Source organism: Adiantum capillus-veneris, chromosome 6, assembly GCF_014529385.1.
Source record: "Adiantum capillus-veneris isolate H3 chromosome 6, ASM1452938v2, whole genome shotgun sequence".
Lineage (NCBI taxonomy): Eukaryota > Viridiplantae > Streptophyta > Polypodiopsida > Polypodiales > Pteridaceae > Adiantum > Adiantum capillus-veneris.
Window position 1 is genome coordinate 30,953,848 of NC_140936.1, and position 19,951 is coordinate 30,973,798.

Genomic DNA, 19,951 nt, shown 5'->3' on the forward strand with positions numbered 1-19,951 from the left:
TATCGACAGCGAAGAGTGGAGGAGCCAAGCAATTATCTTAGGTAGCTCTAGAAGATGACAAAGGCAAGAGGAATGTGTTGCCTCCATCAAGGGTCAATAAGCCTTACTACACCACACCAAATTCTGTGAGACCACTAGCATCAACTGATGGAACGAGGTTGCCGTGTGAATCCCCTCTCTCAAAATATTCCTCTCTCTCTCTCTGTCTCTCTCATGAGGTGATTCACACATGGTAAGAAGTAAGTGGGTTAATTAGGTGAGAGTTGGGCCGAGCCACTTTATTGTATTCTACCTACTGCTGCTGCGCGTGAAGTGAATACAGTCCCGCTTCTGCTCCTGCTGCCGCTTCTGCTCCTGTTGCCGCCACCGCCGCCGCCGCTGCTGAGCTCGTCGTCATCAATTGAGAACTCTCTCTCTCTCTCTCTCTCTCTCTCTCTCTCTCTCTCTCTCTCTCTCTCGGCGCAGTGCTCTCAGATAAACATAAATTCTGCTAGTGGAGCTTCATCTTCAACGCAGAGGTCCAAAGAAGAACAAGGAGTTTTTCTCTGGCTATGGTCTTTATGGGAGCTAGGGTTTTTACATGCGAGGGACATGTCCCATTCTTATGAAGTTGCAGAATTTCCACTGAAATGAGGTTGCTAGGTTTTGACATCAGACGTGGAAGGAAATTTTTTTAACAGGTATGGCTGTGGTTAGTTGGGCTGATGCCTTTTTCTGAAATGGGCGAGGCAAACACGGGGTAGTTGGAAGGTTTTTATGGACATGGGCAAAGCCTGTGTATTGCGACATGGATGATGCCATGAAGTGGGCTCGAAAGTTCATCCTGATGAAATCAGTTGGAGCATGCGAGCAGATATAGTTTACTCGGACAGATTGCCTTTCGTGCAGAATGGGAAGAGCTCAAACAATCTTGTTGTGGTTGATGCAGTTCACTGGAACAGGCGTCTTCACTAAGGAGCTTGATACTCCATAGCTATCTTGCAGCAGGCTGTCTGCCTGAATGGGCTTGAAGTTTGAAGCAGGGGCTTTTCCTTACTGGTGATTGTTTTTTCAGAATGGGTATCCAGGCAAGCACGATCAAAACAGCAGCAGGAAAGCTTGCTTTTGAACCGAAGAAGAAAGGCTCAAAAGTGGAGAGAGTGCGCATAGACATTCTTGCCTTCGAAGTTGCCAATGTTATGTCGAAATCTGTCCAGCTATGGCAGTCTCTTTCGGATCAGGAAGTTTGCCGGCTCAGAGGAGAGGTAATCAAGTCAGAAGGAGTGCTGAATCTTGTTTCAGATAATGAAAGTGTGCTTTTGAGCCTCGCTTGCATGGAGAAGCTCCAAGATTTGACAGCGGTAGCTCTTGCCGTGTCTCGGCTAGGCAAGAGATGTAAGGAAGCTGCACTAGTAGGCTTTGAGCACATCTACAATGACATACTGAAGCATAACATTGATATTCGAGAGCTTGAATTTCCGCAGAAGGAGATTGAGGCAAAGGTAAAGAAAATGGAAAGGTACATTTGCACTACGTCCAATTTGTACCAGGAGCTTGAAATCCTAGCGGAAATGGAGCAAGCGTTTCGGCGAATGCAAGAGGAGGATGACCCAGGTCAAAAAGACAACATCTATGCTCTAGAGCAGAAAATAGTGTGGCAGAGGCAGGAAATTAAGTACTTGAAGGAGATTTCTCTATGGAATCGGACCTATGATAAGATTGTGGGGATGCTTGCGCGATGTGTGTGTACTCTATACGGGAGGATTATCAGAGTGTTTGGAGTTCCTGCAGTTGGGTGGCCACAGTTGTTGTCCGCTCCCAGAGGGGAAGCCGATTTCTCTGGTTCGATCACTAGCTGCTTATCAGTGGAGGAGCCAAAACTCAGCAATGGGAGCTTGAATGGTTCATTATCGCCCATTCGTCCCGGGCGCTCTAGTAGTGTCGCACTTCCACTTCAAGCTGATCTTGAGCCATATCTTGTCAACAGGTTACCCGGTTCTAGTCCTGTTTTCAGTGGTATGAGAGCCCAAAGTGTGAATGCTTCGAGTTCAAGTAGCCATTTGATTTCTCTTGCTCACCAAAGTGCTGAAAGCTATATGCCTTTGTCATTATGCTTCAGCCCAGGGCGTCAATTTGGCCAGCAGAGAAGCATGAGTGCTAATTATGCATCAAGGACGGATGAGAGTCTCGGAAGTAGTCCGTTAGAAGCACCCATCCCTGATGATTTCACAAGCAGGAGCCGTGATTCTGAAACGGTATATCCGAATGGTGATTCGGTTCATCCGTATGTCAGTCCAGGGGCCAACAAGTTTCTCTTTGACCCAAAGCTGAGGCTTCAAAACGCCCCTCCATCAACCCTTGGTGGCTGTGCTCTAGCGCTTCATTATGCAAACGCTGTGATCATTGTTGAGAAGATGGTAAGGTACCCGCACCTGATTAGTCAAGAAGCGCGCGATGACTTGTATCATATGCTTCCGAAGAATGTGAGGATGGCTCTCAGAGCAAGGTTAAGGGCATGCATGAGGATGTGTGCATCACCAGATTGTGATGAAGAAGGTGTCGCAGATTGGAAGGAAACGTTAGAGAGAGTTCTGGGGTGGCTAGCTCCATTGGCGCACAATATGATTCGATGGCAATCAGAGCATAACTTTGAGCAGCAGCAGGTTCTTCCAAGAACCAATGTTCTACTGTTGCAGACCCTTTATTTTGCAGATCAAGCCAAGGCAGAGGCAGCTATTGTGGAGCTGTTGGTAGGGTTAAATTACCTTTGGAGGCACGACAGAGACTTAAGAGCCAACTCTTTGATGGAGTATGCTAGCAACAGAGACCTTGATGAGTATCTTGAGTGGCAGCTCTGAATGCGCATTCTATGGGATGGTACATGCATTGATATTTTTTCTCTCGCATCTTTTCTTGTATTGAGTACAGAAGATTGCCAATAGCCATCTCTCATTGGCCTTCTTTACGCCTGTCTCAGCTAGGTAGCTTTAGTAGCACCATGATTGAAGAGAGTTGTTCCTTTGGAAAGGGCATGGAATTCCATGTCTCCTCTCATGTTTGGTGCCTATCATCATGTATACAACATTGTATTTTCGTGAAGAGATTATTGCTTTGCGGTGATAATGGATGAAGGATTGCTGCTATTATATGTGCTGGGTCATTGATTTATGTAAGATAATACGCCTCCCTTCGGGCATCTTGTATGGCTTACTATGGTCTGGAACATTTGTTTTATGAGAAGCCCTCAGTTTTGACATCGAACTGTGGCTTGATCTAATGTGTATGTTGAGGCATTCATATTTGTTGGCATGTAGGCCTTCAATTTAACATTTGCGACATTGTTTGTTTACCGGGCTCAGGTTGCTGGTCTAACTGTACACTTTTTATTGGCTCTCTAAAACAAGCTTTATTGAAGAGGGGAGTTGGGCATACATTTGAGTTTGCATGTGAGACATTGGATGATTGAAATCTTCTTTTGTATCTTAGTTTGTAAAAGGTCCTTCCACTTAAAGAGCTCGTAGGGGTCCTCTTTATGCCCTTTGTTTCAGAGTGCCCACCCTTCATTATTTAATATTAGGAGACAAATTTGAACTCTCTCACGGATGCTCTAATCTGGCTTTGTGGATTTTGGAGTAGAGAAATGAGACCGTCGAATTATGGTCTTTGGGAGCTGTTGGCATATTCGAGAATTTGGGAAAGGCAGTAATTTCTTATTCTGAATTTTGAGTCCTAGCATGCTTCTCAGTACCAAGCTCTTATGACTTGTTTTCATAAATGTATTGCGCTTGGATTCGTGGATTGCCAATCATCTGGGTAGAGAGAAGTAGAAAAATGTCAAAGAAAACATGGCTTGGCACATGCAGTGGAGCTTTATAATCTATCTTAGGGCGGTCATGTCTGGCAGAGAAAGTGCTTCTGTGTTAAAGGAAAAATGGCTTCAACTTTGTGGCTTAAAGTTGCACAATATTCAGAATTTATGAAACGAGTAAATCCGGATTCCTTGTTGAAGGTTTAAATCCAATCTTGCTTTAATCCTGTATAGATATTTGTTACAGCAACATATTTTGATTGCAATGATGTTGAGTCAATTCCTTCTATCTTCTGTTGTGCATATGTCCTATCAAGTATCTTTAAATTGTTTAAATGCTTCCTATTTAATGTTTTTGTGCTAGGTTTCATTATGGCTGAAGCTGCCATTTTAGTGCTAGACTTGATTTTGTTAGTGCTAGGCTACATTATGGCCAAGAGGTAGCATATTTTGGTACCTAATTCTATACTCACTATTGGGCACCAATTACGTTCTTGGGGATTCAATACCATGCATGGTGGAGCTGATGGTTATATTCTCTTGTGGGTGACTACCATGAGGCTATATGTAGGTCCTAAGGTAAATCTAGGCTTATCTTTGATTCATCTGGGTATATGTATGTAGTTGCTCATAATAGGAGAAGGTTATGATGTGTGTGTGTGTGTGTGTGTGAGAGAGAGAGAGAGAGAGAGAGAGCATCATTGTAGTCTTGGGGCTACCTGTCAAGAGCCAAACTACCCACAAATTTTGTAGATTCTCGGTTAATCCTTTGACAAATGAATGTAAAATAATGTAAAATCGTCACAAGATCATGAAGACACTTTAAAAATAGCCATTGGGCTATAAATAGCCCTTATTTCTTTCCTTGCATCCAACACACCATTCAAGTCACTGAATGATGACTGAATTAAACCTAGATGTGTATGACGGCGGAGATTTTGCAATTGGCAAGCGTTGCAACGAGGCAAGGATTGCACAAGTTAGGAGCTGATCAAAAGCCTCACTTACTGGTTGGTTGGGAAATTGATTTGTACCATAACAAATGGATATCTAAAGATGAGGCTTTGCTTCAAACTTAGCAAGATTTGTACCTTCTAGGGTGGCCATATGGCTATAGCCTACCCGTGTTTGGCTCTGTCCTTACCATATTTCTTGAGGTAGTTGATGGCTCATATTCCCATTTTCTATGCTAACCACAATTGAGGGAAAGATGTGTTTTTGGCTTAATTGTACTGTTATCTTTCTTTTAGAGGAGGTTTCATGCAATATCTCCACCTCAAAAGTTACCTCTATTTTTTTCCTTTATGAAGGTTTTCTTCTTCTTCCCAAGCACCCATCCAACTTCAGTCTTTTTCCAAAGAGGAAGAGGGATGTATACTATTTAGAATGATTATTTTTTACTAATTAGCTCCTTACAAGTGTGTGCATTTTGAGGGAGTGGGTGTTGTGCTGCACCTATACTTTTTGAAAAGGAGGATGTTTTGTCCTTCTCAAAACAATGGAGTTTTCTCAAGCTGTCCTTCAAAAGACAAGTGTAGTTACTTATTTGCATCAATTTTTACTAGCATTTGAAAGCTCCACCACATAGAGGTGAAGAGTGGGACCCTTGAGTCCATACATATGTAAATTCACTAGAACTTCTTGGACATTAGGTTCCAAGCCATTGCTCATAACAATTTCCTCTTTTAAAAAAAATAAATAAATGGCATGCAAATTCACTCATTAGAGTTTTGCACAAAAAACTAAGTTATTTATCGAGATTTATAACCACAATGCCCAAACTTGACCATGAAAATTAAGGTCAAATAACTGGAATATGCTAAAACCAAGCCTTAGATGCAGAGTTCCAAAGGCGTACTTTGATGAAAAACCTACACATGGATGACTAGGATCTTAAGAGTTGGGGAAGGGGGGGGCGTGAGGCTTTTAAAGGGCCTAAAACTAGGCCTTAGATAGAGAGTTCCAAAGGCCAACCTCTATCAAATAATGTGAGGCTATTTAAGGAGAAACTAGTGTGGGCGGGCTATTTAAGGAGAAACTAGTGTGTGACCCGCCCGTTGAGAAGATATTAAACCTAAGTTTCTTTAAAGCTTTAGAGGGAGAGAGGGGTTGAGAATCTTCTTGTGTGAGTTTTTAGGCTATGTGCACAATTGCAAGTCTTTGTATGGGATGGTTTGTAAAGGTGGGTGTGTTTGAGCAGTAAGAAGAGTAAGAAGGAACTCAAGGTAATCCATTGATCAAGTATTGAAAAAGCATCAATGTTTGTCTTTGGTTTTGTGCATCCTTGTTCTCATCACGTGCCATACAACATGTACCTAGAACTAAGCCTTTAGATCTCATCACTACCTACAAATTGCACTCTCCCTTGGAGAGAAACACTTAAATTCCTGTAACAGTCTAGTCAATGTAAAATCATATTTGTCGATCGACAAATACCAAGGACATGGTGTAAATGTAAGAGCCCTTTTGTAGTAGTAGACCTCAAGGTCTAGAGAATTTGGCATCTTTGTTTCATCTTACCACTAGTTTGGTACTCGACACTAAAATGTCTTGAGATGTGTGCCACACCATGGACATACAAACAACAAGCTCTTATGTACACTCAAGATGACATATTTTTCTTTTTGGGATCCTTCTGAACTTATGACATGTCTCTGGAAGATTAGATACGGTTTCAAGTGTACATTTATCCCATCATTTCCCGTGACCTTGTGGTTTTGCAAAACTGCTCCATACTATTCATCCTAAGAAGTATATCCATGGGGCATATCACAACCCTAAGCGCTTGCAATGATATTTTATTGTTTCTCCACAATAGACTTTTCAAAGCAGGGTCACTGTAGTGTCCAATTTTGGTACCAAACTAGTGCTAATCAGAAGATCTACAATAATTTCAACATCTCTTTGTCCCTATAGCTTGGGCACTTTCCAAGCTTATCGCTAGATATTCAAGCCATCCGGTACTCAAACTTCAAATGTTTTAGTAGGTCATTGTGAGATGTCTCACCTTGTTAAGTTTTGTACATAGCCATCCAAAATAATCACAACCATTTTTTGAACAAACATACCTAACTTGGTCCAAAGTAGCGCATCAGAATGACTCATTAGGACAATGGAAATGGACTTTAGACCATACATTTCTTTCAAAACAAGGCGAGGAGTCACGAAGGCCTATTGAAGTTAAGGGGGATTGAGTGTTATGGGGAGTAGGAAAGAGATGCAAATCAGGGAAGGTGAGTTATTTTTCATACAAGCTATTTGATTAATAAGAAACTCATCCAATCCAACATTATTGAGATTTATAAAAAAATAAGAGAAATTTTTAAACAAAGATTCATTTAAAAGTTTGTACTCAATCACTATACTGCTTTGTCCTCGCGTGAGCGGCTTACACTCTTGTGTTCTTGATATGTCATCTCAACAAAACAGATGATAAGCTAAGGGCTATATACTTCTAAGAGTCTATATGAAAAACAAGCTTTACAAAGAAGAATTGATGACTAAAAATGTATTAAACTATGTGTCAATTAATCAAGGGGCTTGCCAAATTATGAATTTTAGAAGTGGTTACATAGCCTCCTTTGTGGTGTAAATTTCTAAGTCAAAAATAAAATATCTTTTTTTGAATATTTATTAGCCCTTATTTTTTAAGGAAAAAGTTTGGTAATTGTAATTATCAATTCAAGTTTTAAAAATTATTTTTTGCATAAATTTATTAGCCCTTATTTTTTAAGGCAAAAGTCTGGTAATTGTAATTATCAATCTAAGTTTAAAAAAATTATTTTTTGCATAAATTTAAACGTTTATTTAATTTTTCTTATAAATAAAAACTTCATTTAAAAAAAAAACGATCTTAATTTGAGTGAAGAAGCAACTTAATCATAATTTGCTTTACAATAGAGCACTTGAAGAACTTAATAATTAACACATGATCAAAGTACATTAAGGTGTTTCAAATCTTTTGTTTTATGAAGCCATCAAGCATGCTAACTTCAATTTAATTTTGTTTTAATTTTAGCTCTCTCTCTCTCTCTCACACACACACACACACACACACACACACACACACACCCCACCAACAACAAAAATGACATGTGATTGCAAGGCCAATTTTCCTATTCTTATTGAAACTACCTTTTTTTGTGAAACAATAAGGTCTTTTTTTTTTCCATACTCACAATTTTGAGTGGAGATGATATATTTACAAAGAACGTACAATGAACCTCAAGCACTACATGGGGTGTACATTTCATCATCATGAGCAATTAATACAACTTAGTGCATGTTTACATTCTTCGGTTTCCGCATTAGACCCTACTAATAGATATAAGCTTCATGCTTTTATGCACGATATCCTTGAATTAGACTACTACAAAGACCGAATGTCCTTGCTCTCCAGATTTACTTTCATACCATCTATACTATATATAATGCAACTTAAAATTTTCAAAGAAGGAGAGGGCCTCCACGTGTCACTCGAAATGATAGCCAACCTTTAAAAAAATCTAATTTAAAATGCAAAAGTGAAGGGTAAATCTTACAAAAAATCTAATCTAAAATGCATAAGTGAAGGGTAAGATTGTAAGAAATGACAGCGTTTGTAAAATGTAAGAAATGACAAGCTTTTTCAAATGTAAAGTCAAAAGACTTTCTATTCTTTATCAAATAAATGTACCAGTTTGATTGCGCATAACAAAAAAAGGATAATGGAGCTTCGAACTATAGCAACAAACATGAGCGAGATAGACTGTCTTATCTGAGAATCCATGGCCTAGCTTGCTCGTGTCACCCGTACCTGGCCCTTACAGGGCAGGATGTGCTTGCCATCATGTTCAAGCGCTCCCGCTGTACTTCCTCATGCAACCAATGCCTGGGATCCAGCTAACGTGCTTCCTCATCGTACGTCCCTCCTTCTCCCCAATGATCCTTTCTATCAGTCACCACCTGTAGGGAATGTAGGACCACAACCTTTAATATCTTCCTCAGACCCGCTTATTGGCAAAATCCTCCTGCCTGAACTGGCTGAAAAACTTCTCCAAGCCAATTACAGTGCGACAGCAACTCATTGCCAGCCAAGCACAGAATCGGCATGGCCCTAGCTTGGTCTTACCACAGCGACAAGCTCAGGTCATGCAGCTGCTGCAAGAGCTACCAGAGGAAGCTTATGTCTTGCAGCTGCTGCTGCAAGAGCTACCAGAGGAAGCTTATGTCTCCCCGCCCCCGACTTTCAGCAAGGCCACGGCCCAGAAAATACTCATGCAAGCGACGGCCAACCTTCAGAAGGTAAGCCTTCGATCATTTTACCCTCTGCTCAAGTCAGAAAGGTTGAAAGGGATTTGGAGAGTAGGGCATTAGTAGGGTTGCTTGCTGGGCCTCGCCTTCCGCTTGACATCTTGAAGACCTGGCTTAAACACCAATGGGCCTCTAGAGGTATAGAGGTGGAGTCGGTACAGTGCCTGCCGCGTAATCATTTTCGTTTTGTGTTTAGAGAGCCTGCCATGGATTTCCAAGCTTTGAGCTCAGGACAGTGGGTCATAAGGAACTCCCCACTGTGCCTGTTTCATTGGAGCAAGGAATTTAACCCAGAAGATTCTACGGCGAGAGAATACCCGGTATTGGTGGAGTTTCCTAACTTACCTCTACACCTCTATCAACACTTTAGGGCTTATAGCGGGTAAGCTACGTAGGGTATTGGGAGGAAGACAGAGGCAGGACTTTTACAACCCTGCTTGGCATCCACAGGTGTTGGTAGAATTGGATATTTCTCGCCCAGATAACCTTCCCTCCTCAATAAAAATTAATATATACGATGGAGAAGTCTTAAACCAGGCTATTGAATAGAAGTATCTTCCAGATACTTGTTTCCTATGTGGCAAGAAGGGACAATATGTGAGAGAGTGCCCCCTTAAACCTTCTCCTAAAGTGGCTCAAGCAACCCATCAGCCCACTCAACCTGTCCCCAAGGCTTAGGAAGAAAGCTCTCCTTCTAATGACAGAGGGAAAGGTCCTATCAAGACGAACCATACTCAAGCTAAACCGGTTCATCCCAAAAAACATGAACCCAAAGGCAAGTCCCCACAGCACAATCGTTTCTCCATCTTGGCCCGTATTCAGGAGTTTGTTGACTCTGATTCGGATGAATCAGGTGATTGTATTCCCCCTACCCAACCTCAAGTAAGCCCTCAGTCAACGGACATGGATGTCCAGTCCACTTGGCTTGAGGAGGAAGTCAATGCCTTGGACAATGAAGTCCTTCTGGATCTGAACAAGGAGAATATCCCATTGAAAGATCAGCCTCCTGTCGAGTCAACAACGGGTCCTTCTCCTATGGAAGTCCTTCGAGATAATAAACGAAATCATGCTAGTGTGGCCCTAACCCCACCTAGACAATCAAGTAACAAAAAAGACAAAAAGGTTCCCAAATGAAGCTGCTCTCTTGGAATGTAAGGGCCTCACTGACCCTATCAAAGTCAGTAAAGTTGCCAGTTGGCTCAAGAAAAACCGGTTTGACGTGATGATGCTACAGGAAGTAAAAACTTATGTTCATGATCTCACTAAGGCACTAGAGGGTGTCTCCAAGTGCCACAAGTGGGTGGTTGACTCCCATACTCACGGTTCTGGAGGTTGTATCATTGGTGTTACTGTGAAGAGTTCAACATCAGTAATTTGTCTGTTCAGTTTGGGCACAATTGGTGCTCAGTTTCTCTCCCCTCACCTGTAAGTGCTAGGTTGGTTTGTTGCTATGCAGAACGTTCGGTGTCTGACAGAACCAAGCTATGGATAGAATTAGCTATCCTTCAAGGACCTACTACCATAGTGGGTGATTTTAATATGGTTGAGACCGTGGATGACCGTTTCTTGGCCCTAGGTCAAATCATCCGAGGGGCTGATCTTCTGGAATGGGAATCCCTCAAACAAAAGCTCCAGCTCTGGGATGTGGGAACCTCGGGAGACTTCACTTGGCAAAACTATGCTTCAGGCAAACTAGCACAGAAAGCTCGCTTGACAGGTGCTACATGGACATCTCACTTGTCAATTCCTTTACTAGGGTTAAAGTAAACCTAGATATAACATATGTATCTATGATCACTATCCCTTGGTAGTCACCATCGATGACAAAGATTCCAAAGGTAGAAATAATTGGTTCCACACAACCTCGGGTCTTTTCAAACTACCTACAATCCAAGAAGACATAGATCAAATTTGGTCCCATGCTTTTCTGAATTTCTCCAAGCCTACTCAGGACTGAGTAAAGCAGTAAAGGACACTCAAAGCAAGGTAATACAGGTTAGAAAGGAAGTGGCTCTAATTAGAAGAAAGCATAGGGACTTGCTGTATGAAGAACTTCCTATTCTTGAAGCCACCCCCCCAAATGAAGATACCCAGAGTCTTATAGCTACCACCCGCCAAAAACTTCGACATGAGGAGGATGTGATTCTGAAGCACTCATCAGCCTTCTTCAAGTAGTGGTGGGCTGGGAAAGTGGATCGGCCTACCAAAGAAATGTTTAAACGTGCGAAGGAAGAATGCCTGAGAAAGAGTCCCTTTCTTCTCTGCCACCATCCCTATAACCTTTGACTCTCAAAACCTTGAATTAGTCAGGAGTCACTATGCTGCTCTCTTTAGCACTCTTGAGAAGCTCCCTCTAGAAGTAGTGGAAGCCTGAATTGAAACACTCTCATGCAGAGCTAAAGTTATCCGTGAGAAGGCCGCTCCCTCGGCAGAGTCTCCTCTATCTATCTCGGACATATATTTGGCCATCGAGGGGTTGAAGTCGCACAAGACTCCAGGGTTGGATGGACTTCCTGCTGCATTCTATCAACACTTCAAAGAAGTGCTCTCTTCTTTCCTTCTCTTGGTATGGGAGGAATCACTTGTCCATAAAGCTCTTCCTTGTTCTATTAACACTGGGTCATCAAATTACTGCACTAGAGAGGATCCAAGGCATATCTCTCTAATTGGAGACCGTTAACTATGCTCAATACTGCCTACAAGATACTTGCCAAGGCTATGGCTAATTGTATAAGTGTCCTCCTGATGAAATGGATCTCAGATGAGCAAAAGGGATTCATCAAAGGCAGGAAACTTATGGAGGCTATTATCGCATTATGGGAGGGCTTTGAACATGCTGCAGAGTCAGGGCACGACTTCATTTTTGTCAAAATCTATTTTGACAAAGCCTATGACCACTTGGAGTGGTCCTTTATTTTAAGATGCTTGGAAGCTATGGGTTTCGGTCATATGATGGTCCTCTTTGTTCATACCCTGCTTGGGAATGCAAGAGCTAGAGTGTCTCTCAATGGGAGTCTCTCGGGAGTATTCTGATCTTGCTAGATCAGTCCGGCAAGGCTTCCCACTGGCTCCTTTATTATTTTCTATTGCTTTAGATTCATTAAATTGCTTGGTCAAAGATAGGATGTCCAAGGGGCTCATCAAAGGCATCACTCTCCCCGGTACGCTGGACTAGCAATGCTTGTCCCAATTTGCCGATGACACTAATGCATTGCTGGCGAATGATGAGTCCTCACTTGCTGAACTTTGGGATGTTATGAGGATCTTCTGTCTGGCTTCAGGTTCTCAGGTTAATCACAACAAGACAGGAGTCTTCTCAACTCAATCCCTACCAGATTGGCTGGATAATATAGGGTGTAAAATATTGGAAGAGGGGGAGATATTTAGGCTCCTTGGAGTCCCTATCGGATTTGGTGTCTCACTCAAAACAAGGTGGGATTGGGTTTTCAACAAGTTCCAAGACAAATTGAATAGATGGATAGGGTTCCAACATTCGTTGGCTGGAAGGGTGGTTGTCATCAACCACTTTCTCAATGCCTATGTCCTATTTTTCTTTGGATTTTGGAGACTTGCCGACTGTCATCTGCTAAGGATATCCAAAATATGTAGAATTTTTTTATGGGCTGGTGACCCCTTTGTTTGCAAGTATGCCAAGGTTCCATGGGATGTTTTCACACTCCCTAAGCTCAAAGGAGGGTTGGTCATCCAAGATCTCAACCTAATAGCAGATAAGATGGGGGTCAAATTGTTGGTGGCAGCTCTTTGGCAACAGAAGGAAGAATGGGCAAGACTTTTACTCAGGAAGTCCAAACACTTCAGGTTGGTTGACACCAAGGGATGGTCCATCTTCCCCTCTCAGTTTTTTTTTTTGGGGGGAAAAACAGAGTTCTCTGAGCCGGTTCAGATCTTATCAAACTATATTCCTTGCTTGGAATAGACATAGAAGCAAGCTTGCTCTCAACTCTCTTTCCAAACATAGGTACTCGCTTCCCTCACATGATTCTATCTGGTGGCTATGCATGGAAATTCCCTCTGTCAATCAACAGGAGTAGAGGAAGGCTCTTACCCTTCTCAAAAAAGGCTTAAAGACTTGGTCCCACTATGGGATCTTGGGGCTCGGGATTGGCTTTCAAACACTGCCTTGTCTCTCAAGTATAGAGTCCAACCGTGGGATTTCTAGTTAATCAGATCCAGGATTAACTTATTCCTAGCAGAGCTCACTTGGACCCTTCAAACGACTTCCCCCTGGATCTCAGAGCTTTCATCTGGCCGGGCAGGTTCAAGTTACAGAATCCCTCCTGGAATGCTTCCCCTCTAAATCCTTCTCTTTATTTAACTCTTAACAAGCGGTGGAAGGTCAATTACTCCCCCAACAATGGGACTTCAAGTTTACCAACATTTGGTCTCCTGCTATAGAACCTAACAAATCTGTCCTTCTCTGGCTTCTGCTTCATAAGGCTCTATGGACTAGGAAGAGAATTCTCCAAGCTAATCTAGGAACAAGTCTTTGTTGTAGATGTAATAATTTTATGGAGGACACATGCCATCTGTTCTTAGCCTGTCCTTCTAATAAAATGTTACTTGCCCCGCTGGCCAAGTCTCTAGGGTTTGCTCCATCATGGAAGCAGTTGATTCTAGGTGATTATGTTGGGATCATTAGTGTATGTTAGAACAAAGCAAGGGAAAAATTTCTCTGGATAATATGGCGGCTTCGTAATTGTACTTTGTTCGAAGAATCTTACCAGACTCCTAGGCTAAAAACCATGTTCTCGTCTCTTAATGTGCGGGGCAGGAAGATTGCAAATGATTAGGTGACCCTATACAAAACGAAGAAGGATATTCTTAAGGATTCTTAGTACTTGTATAACCAGCTCAAGGCGAGTTCCTCAAGTAGCATCTTTCTTGAAGATAAAGAGCTCACCAAGGACGAGTGGGAGAAGAAACTGGACATCAAGATAGCCCATCTGGAGTCGCGGATCCGAGATGGTAACTTTTACTTGGAAAGGCTTCAAGCAGAACTTGATGAGGTGCATAGTTAGAACTTGTGACATGGGACCTAGTCTCTTTTTGTTCAGGAGTAGTCTCCTTATGGTTAATTGTAATCAGGATCTAAAGGACCTAAAGACTCCAATGATATACGATGTATAAGTGCTATGCCTGCTAGGATGGCTGTCTGTAAATTTTTTGCTTATCTAATACAATCCCTCTGCGCTTATGTTAAAAAAAGAGAGGATAATTGTAGTGAAGGTTTTGCTACTTAATACAAATTACTTTTTGAAGATATAACAAAAAAGGGAGAACTTTAGTGGAAATTTTGCTATTTAATGAAAATTTCATTTTTAAAGATATATTTGGCTTTATCTTTTCAAGAGGCTTTTTTCAAGATCAATATTGATTTTTTTTTAAAAAAAATTGAAAGTATGTATTTCTTTAAAGAGCTTGAGAAAAGAAAAAAGCTCGCATAATGTCGACTTGGGGTTGTCTCACTTTGAGGACATGCATGACATGCAAATGCAGGGGTCATTCTCCACGTTATTAACACACACACACACACAAAGAGAGAGAGAGAGAGAGAGAGAGAGAGAGAGAGAGAGAGATTTTACCATTGAGCTCACGCACCTTCAAGCCCTTCAAATTTTCAAGATATTATTTACCGGCATTATAGTGTATTTTTAAAAAGGTAGCTAAAGTTTTTCACCCATAAAAAATGGATTAAATACCTGATCAAGACTAACCTTTTACCAATACCGGGATATTTTGTTCTTTTTATTTTTAAGAGTTAACCTATTGGCCATGCTTAAAAATAATTCTCTACATGTTGGCAGGCAAGGGTGTCTATCAAAAATCTCCTGGATGGAGAGAGAGAGAGAGAGAGAGAGAGAGAGAGAGAGAGAGAGGACAATTTTGTAGTGCCCAACAAACGATGCAAGAGGAGAGAGAAGAGAGGTCAAAATGTTCAAGGGTGTAGGAACAATCTAAAGAGACATTAAAAGCTACACGATAAGTCTTCAACAAAAGTGAATATCTACACATACACACACCCACACACAGACACACACACACGTACACAAAAGACGAAGAAGAAAAATTTAAATGCCATAGGAACAATTCCCAAAGATATATTGGACAACATGGGTGAGAACAAAGTTATTTTTGTTTCATCCTCTCTCTCTCTCTCTCTCTCTCTTTCACACACACACACACACACACACACACACACACACACACACACACACACACACATCTTGATAAAAGGAGAATTTAAAATGTTGTAGGAACGATGATGTGTGTGTGTGAGAGAGAGAGAGAGAGAGTTTGGGGGGGTGGACAAGGGGAGCATAAAAATTTGAATGTCATACTTACTGTATTGGAACAATAGCAAGATTCTGCAAGACCTATGTGACAAATCTTTGTTTCAAGCATCTATGTGTATGTGTATGTGTGTGTGTGTGTGTGTACATATATATCTATGTGTACACATAGTACATACACACACAAACGTATAAATAAATAAATAAATAAATATACACACACACACACACACCCATATGTATGCATGTGTCTCTTTGTGTGTGTATATATGTATTTATATACACACATAATACATACATATATAAGTATATCTATATATATGTGTGTGTGTCTGTGTGTGTATGTATATGTATATGTATACATACATATATGTATATGTATACATATATATATATATATATGTATCTATGTATATATATACATATGTGTGTGTGTGTGTGTATGTATGTATGTATTTATGTAAATCTCTCTCTCTCTCTCTCTCTCTCTCTCTCTCTCTCTGCACACACACACACACACACACACATGTGTGTGTGTGTGTGTGTGTGTGTGTAGAGAGAGAGAGAGAGAGAGAGAGAGAGAGAGAGAGAGATTAACTTATGTGAGTCATCTTTGAATCATTCCAATTTTATCAGAGGCTTCAAATCTTTGAAATAATTTGAGATTTTTTCTATGATGTCAGAATATTCTATAATTTATTTATTGACATGAAAATCTTCGTAAACTCTCGACTTCCTCACATGTAACCCTCCCCTTCTACCCTTGCATATTGTCGATAAGAGAAGACGCTCGTAGCCCAATGTATCAACAAATAGTGGTGGACCCATGTGTGTCTCCCTTGACTAGGCAATGTCCCCCCCCCCCTTCTCTCTCTCTCTCTCTCTCTCTCTCTCTCGACCTTGAGTACCTTTTGGCACCTGTCGTTTTGTAGCCCAGATGACCTTCACTTTGTTGATGTATCTACAATACACATCTCCTTTCCATTAAGATGTACACCAAAAGTACTAATAATATCTAAAATCTATAATTTTAGAGCATTTTTAAACTATTTTTACCCGCTTTACTTCTTGTTAACACGGTTTGAGACACGTGAATCTAGACTCTCAATGATTAAGCTTACTCAACAAACCTTCTCCAAACACTACTTGCAAGTATTCATAGTATTACATAACTTAAATAAGACACACACACACACACACACACACACACACACACACACACACACACACACACACAAACACGCATAAAATGTTTAACATCACCAAAATAAATAATTGAGTGATAAATACTATCAAGTGAGTTTTTTGTGTGTGTGTGTGTGTGTGTGTGTGAGAGAGAGAGAGAGAGAGAGAGAGAGAGAGAGAGAAGAACAAGAGGCCTAAAAATATATACTTAACGAGTCTGGATTCTTGAATGCAAGTGCTTACATGCTTGCATACTTTCTCGAGGAGGGAGAGGAGGTGGGATTTTTAATAAGTAGAAACAATCACAATGACCTCGAAGTTTGGGGAGAGAGAGAGAGAGAGAGAGAGAGAGAGAGAGAGAGAGAGAGAGTCCTTAAAATTGACCTGTAGGACCAAATACTACATGTAGCGTGTTTAAGGACTATGGATATAATGGTGGCAACTAACAAATTAAATCAATGATGTTTTCGGGAGACAAAGAAATATAGGCCATGATCCATGCTAAAATGTAAGAAAAGAAATTTCATGTGATCAAAAACTGAGTACTCAATAGGGCATGATATCTATACTCTAAAATTTTCAAGGAGATAATGTGAATATGGAATTGGAGCTGGTCTCTTTAGATAGCTGATTGCAGTGTTAAAATTTACAGCTACTACTGGCGATTCATTAGTTCAACCAATAGAACTGGAGGAGAAGATAGAAACTGAACTGGAACAGCTACATGAATTGAAATACATCTGCTGAGGAGAGAGACGAATTGAATGACTAGAATTAGTGTTCAGATTCAGATTCAGAGTTCAAAAAGAATGGATACAAAGAATATCTGACTGAAGTACACTCGACTACTGTATTAGGGATTACAGAGTAAGATTACAAGTGAGGATAATGTAGCTCGGGAACAGCTTCAGGACTACAACCACACAACTAAGAGTAAGAAGTCAAAAGATAAACAACCCAGAAGTACAGCCAACCCGATTACAATGTAATGGGTCCTATTTATAGCCCCTTGAAGTTTTTTGGTAACCGCCATGGTAATTACTGACTGGTCCACTGTTCGGCCTTCAGGAGCCGGTTCCCACCTAATGAGACTGCCTCCGCCAGTGAGACTGCTTCCGCCATCTACATCCTTCCCTCCTTTCTTGAATTTTGTTAAGACTCCAAAATTTCTAAAAAAATCCACTGTCTGATCCTTTGGAAATATAGCTTTATGCCATATTTCATGCTTGTTGAGTGCTTGACACCCCTATAATTGTAATTCCAAGGGTGACCAGCCAAAGAGAGACCAACACTTGACTGAGAAAATCCACCGTTTGATTCTGAATTGGAAAAATCCACCATCCACCGTTTGATTTGGAAAATTCCTCCATCAAATTTTGAGATGGAACTACCCAGTATCCTTCCACTGAACCCGCTTCCTTTTGCCCTTAGATCTTGATGGTGTCTCAGAAGTCTCTGTGCCAGCATTGTCTTTCTGAATGAGTCTGTAAATGGCCTCCTGCTCAAGTTGATCCTGCCTCTCTGTGGTCATTTTGACTTCATAAGGCGTGAGGGGATGATAAGTTTTGGTGTCAGGATCATAGAGCGCGCATCTGCCTTTTGTTAGACGAGTCCTGGACAATTTGTGACAATGCAAAGCTGTATGGATCCATCCTTCTGGAAGAGGCTGATTTGTTTTGATCCTAGCTTCAAAAAGAATCCCAACCATCTCTCTGTACTGTGGTCCTAGGCCTGGTTTAGCCGTAATGTCCTTTTCAGGAACTTTAGAGGACTCAACAATGAGTTTCAGCAGTTGGTTTGCAATCTTAGTGAGACCTCTAATCTGGATTTTCCATTGTCCCATACATAGCTTGATCCTCTGCATCTCATCTCTTAATTCCTTGAAATCATTTAATTGAAGAGAATCATTGAATAGCGTTTGTCAGGTTTTCCATTCCACAGTTGATCGCTCATACCAATCCCGAAGATCATCACTAATCTTAAAGTATGTGAGAAAATCCACTGGTTCTGTATGTTCAGGATATAATGCTGGAAAAAACCTCGGCAGCTCCGCTTCTCTTGCTGGCAAAGCATACAGGAGAACTGGGGAATCAGGAACAAACTCTAGAAAATTAAGGACAGCCTAGTTCTCCTGCTGAATCATCTTTCTGGTAACTTTAACCAGCTGAAATAATCTTCGGAGAGCAGTTGCATGTTCTCCTACTGTCATTTGAGTTTGAGATCCCTTGCTAGTGGTAGTCCGGTCTTCAAGAATAGCTCTCACCCTCTGATCCAGAACTCCCCTAGCAATCTGCATTTGCACTAAGACCTCTTTTAATTGACTTCTAAAATCTTTCATATATTTATAGGTCGTCTTATTCCCTAGTAGGAGCTCTAGTTCCATGGCTAGGGAATGACAATCTGCAGTAGAATGCCCCTGCCAATGTGGATTAACTACTTTCTCATCAGCAGTTAGTATCCATTCAGGCACTCTCTCTAGCAGTTGTATTGTACTAGGATGCTTAGGCAATTGGCACACCTCCTGATCATGGAAAGCAGGTGATTTCCAATGTTGAACCATTTCCCTAGCACCAACATATAAACACTGAAATTGCTCTAGATTAGTGATAAGATCATCATCCTCCAGATACATCCTAGTTATGAGAGCCTGCTGATGTCGTAATCTCTTGTTCAGTGTGATGAGCTGTAATGAATGTTGCTCATCACCTGTTAGAATCTCAGTCACAGCTTTGCCTTTCCCTTTATCATCCATATTGTGCTGTGACTGGTGTACTAGTGAATTTCCAGCATTGCTGGGTTGTTGATCTTCCACCTGCTGGTCATCCGATTGCTGACCTTCATGTTGGTCTGATTGGTCTGCCTTGGACTGATTCCCTCCCGGTAGCCCCCGCTCCACCAGTACCGGGTCCTGAAGGTGGAGATGGAGGAGAGTCATCATCATCATGCCCTTCTTCTGATTCCTGCTCCTTCTCTTCTTCTTCAGTTTCTGCCTTATTATCATCTTCCTCAAGGTTGTTCTGCTTTTCAGTACAATCAAGGATAGCTTGATTTGCCAGAGCACTGTTATATTCAGAGAGTTTGTCTTGCAAGTCACTCTGCATTGTCTCCATAAGAGTCCTCAAATCATCCGTATTAAAAACAACATTCCCTTCTGGATTTAATATCTCAGCCAAATTATTATAGATGTATCTTTCCATTAACGTGGCTTTCAGAGCAGTGTGGGTATTCTTTTCTTCCCTCAAGGTCCGGATCTTAGACTCCACCTTGGATAACTTATTTTCTAATTGCTAAATGGTCCTAGCTAACTGAGTTTCAAGGATACTGTGGCGTAGGGTCTGGGCTGCCCTCTCTTGCTCCATCTTTTCAATCTGCTGCT

The 19,951-nt window shown here is 41.2% G+C and overlaps 1 protein-coding gene across 1 annotated transcript; it reads left to right on the plus strand.

Moving 5' to 3' along the window:
* The first annotated feature begins 270 nt into the window (after positions 1 to 270).
* LOC147455308 (uncharacterized) lies at positions 271 to 3,326 on the plus strand. Its single transcript, XM_086514116.1, has one exon. It carries the CDS (start codon positions 1,056 to 1,058, stop codon positions 2,835 to 2,837), a length of 1,782 nt encoding a protein of 593 aa, XP_086370242.1. The 5' UTR covers positions 271 to 1,055; the 3' UTR covers positions 2,838 to 3,326.
* Positions 3,327 to 19,951: the final 16,625 nt, after the last annotated feature.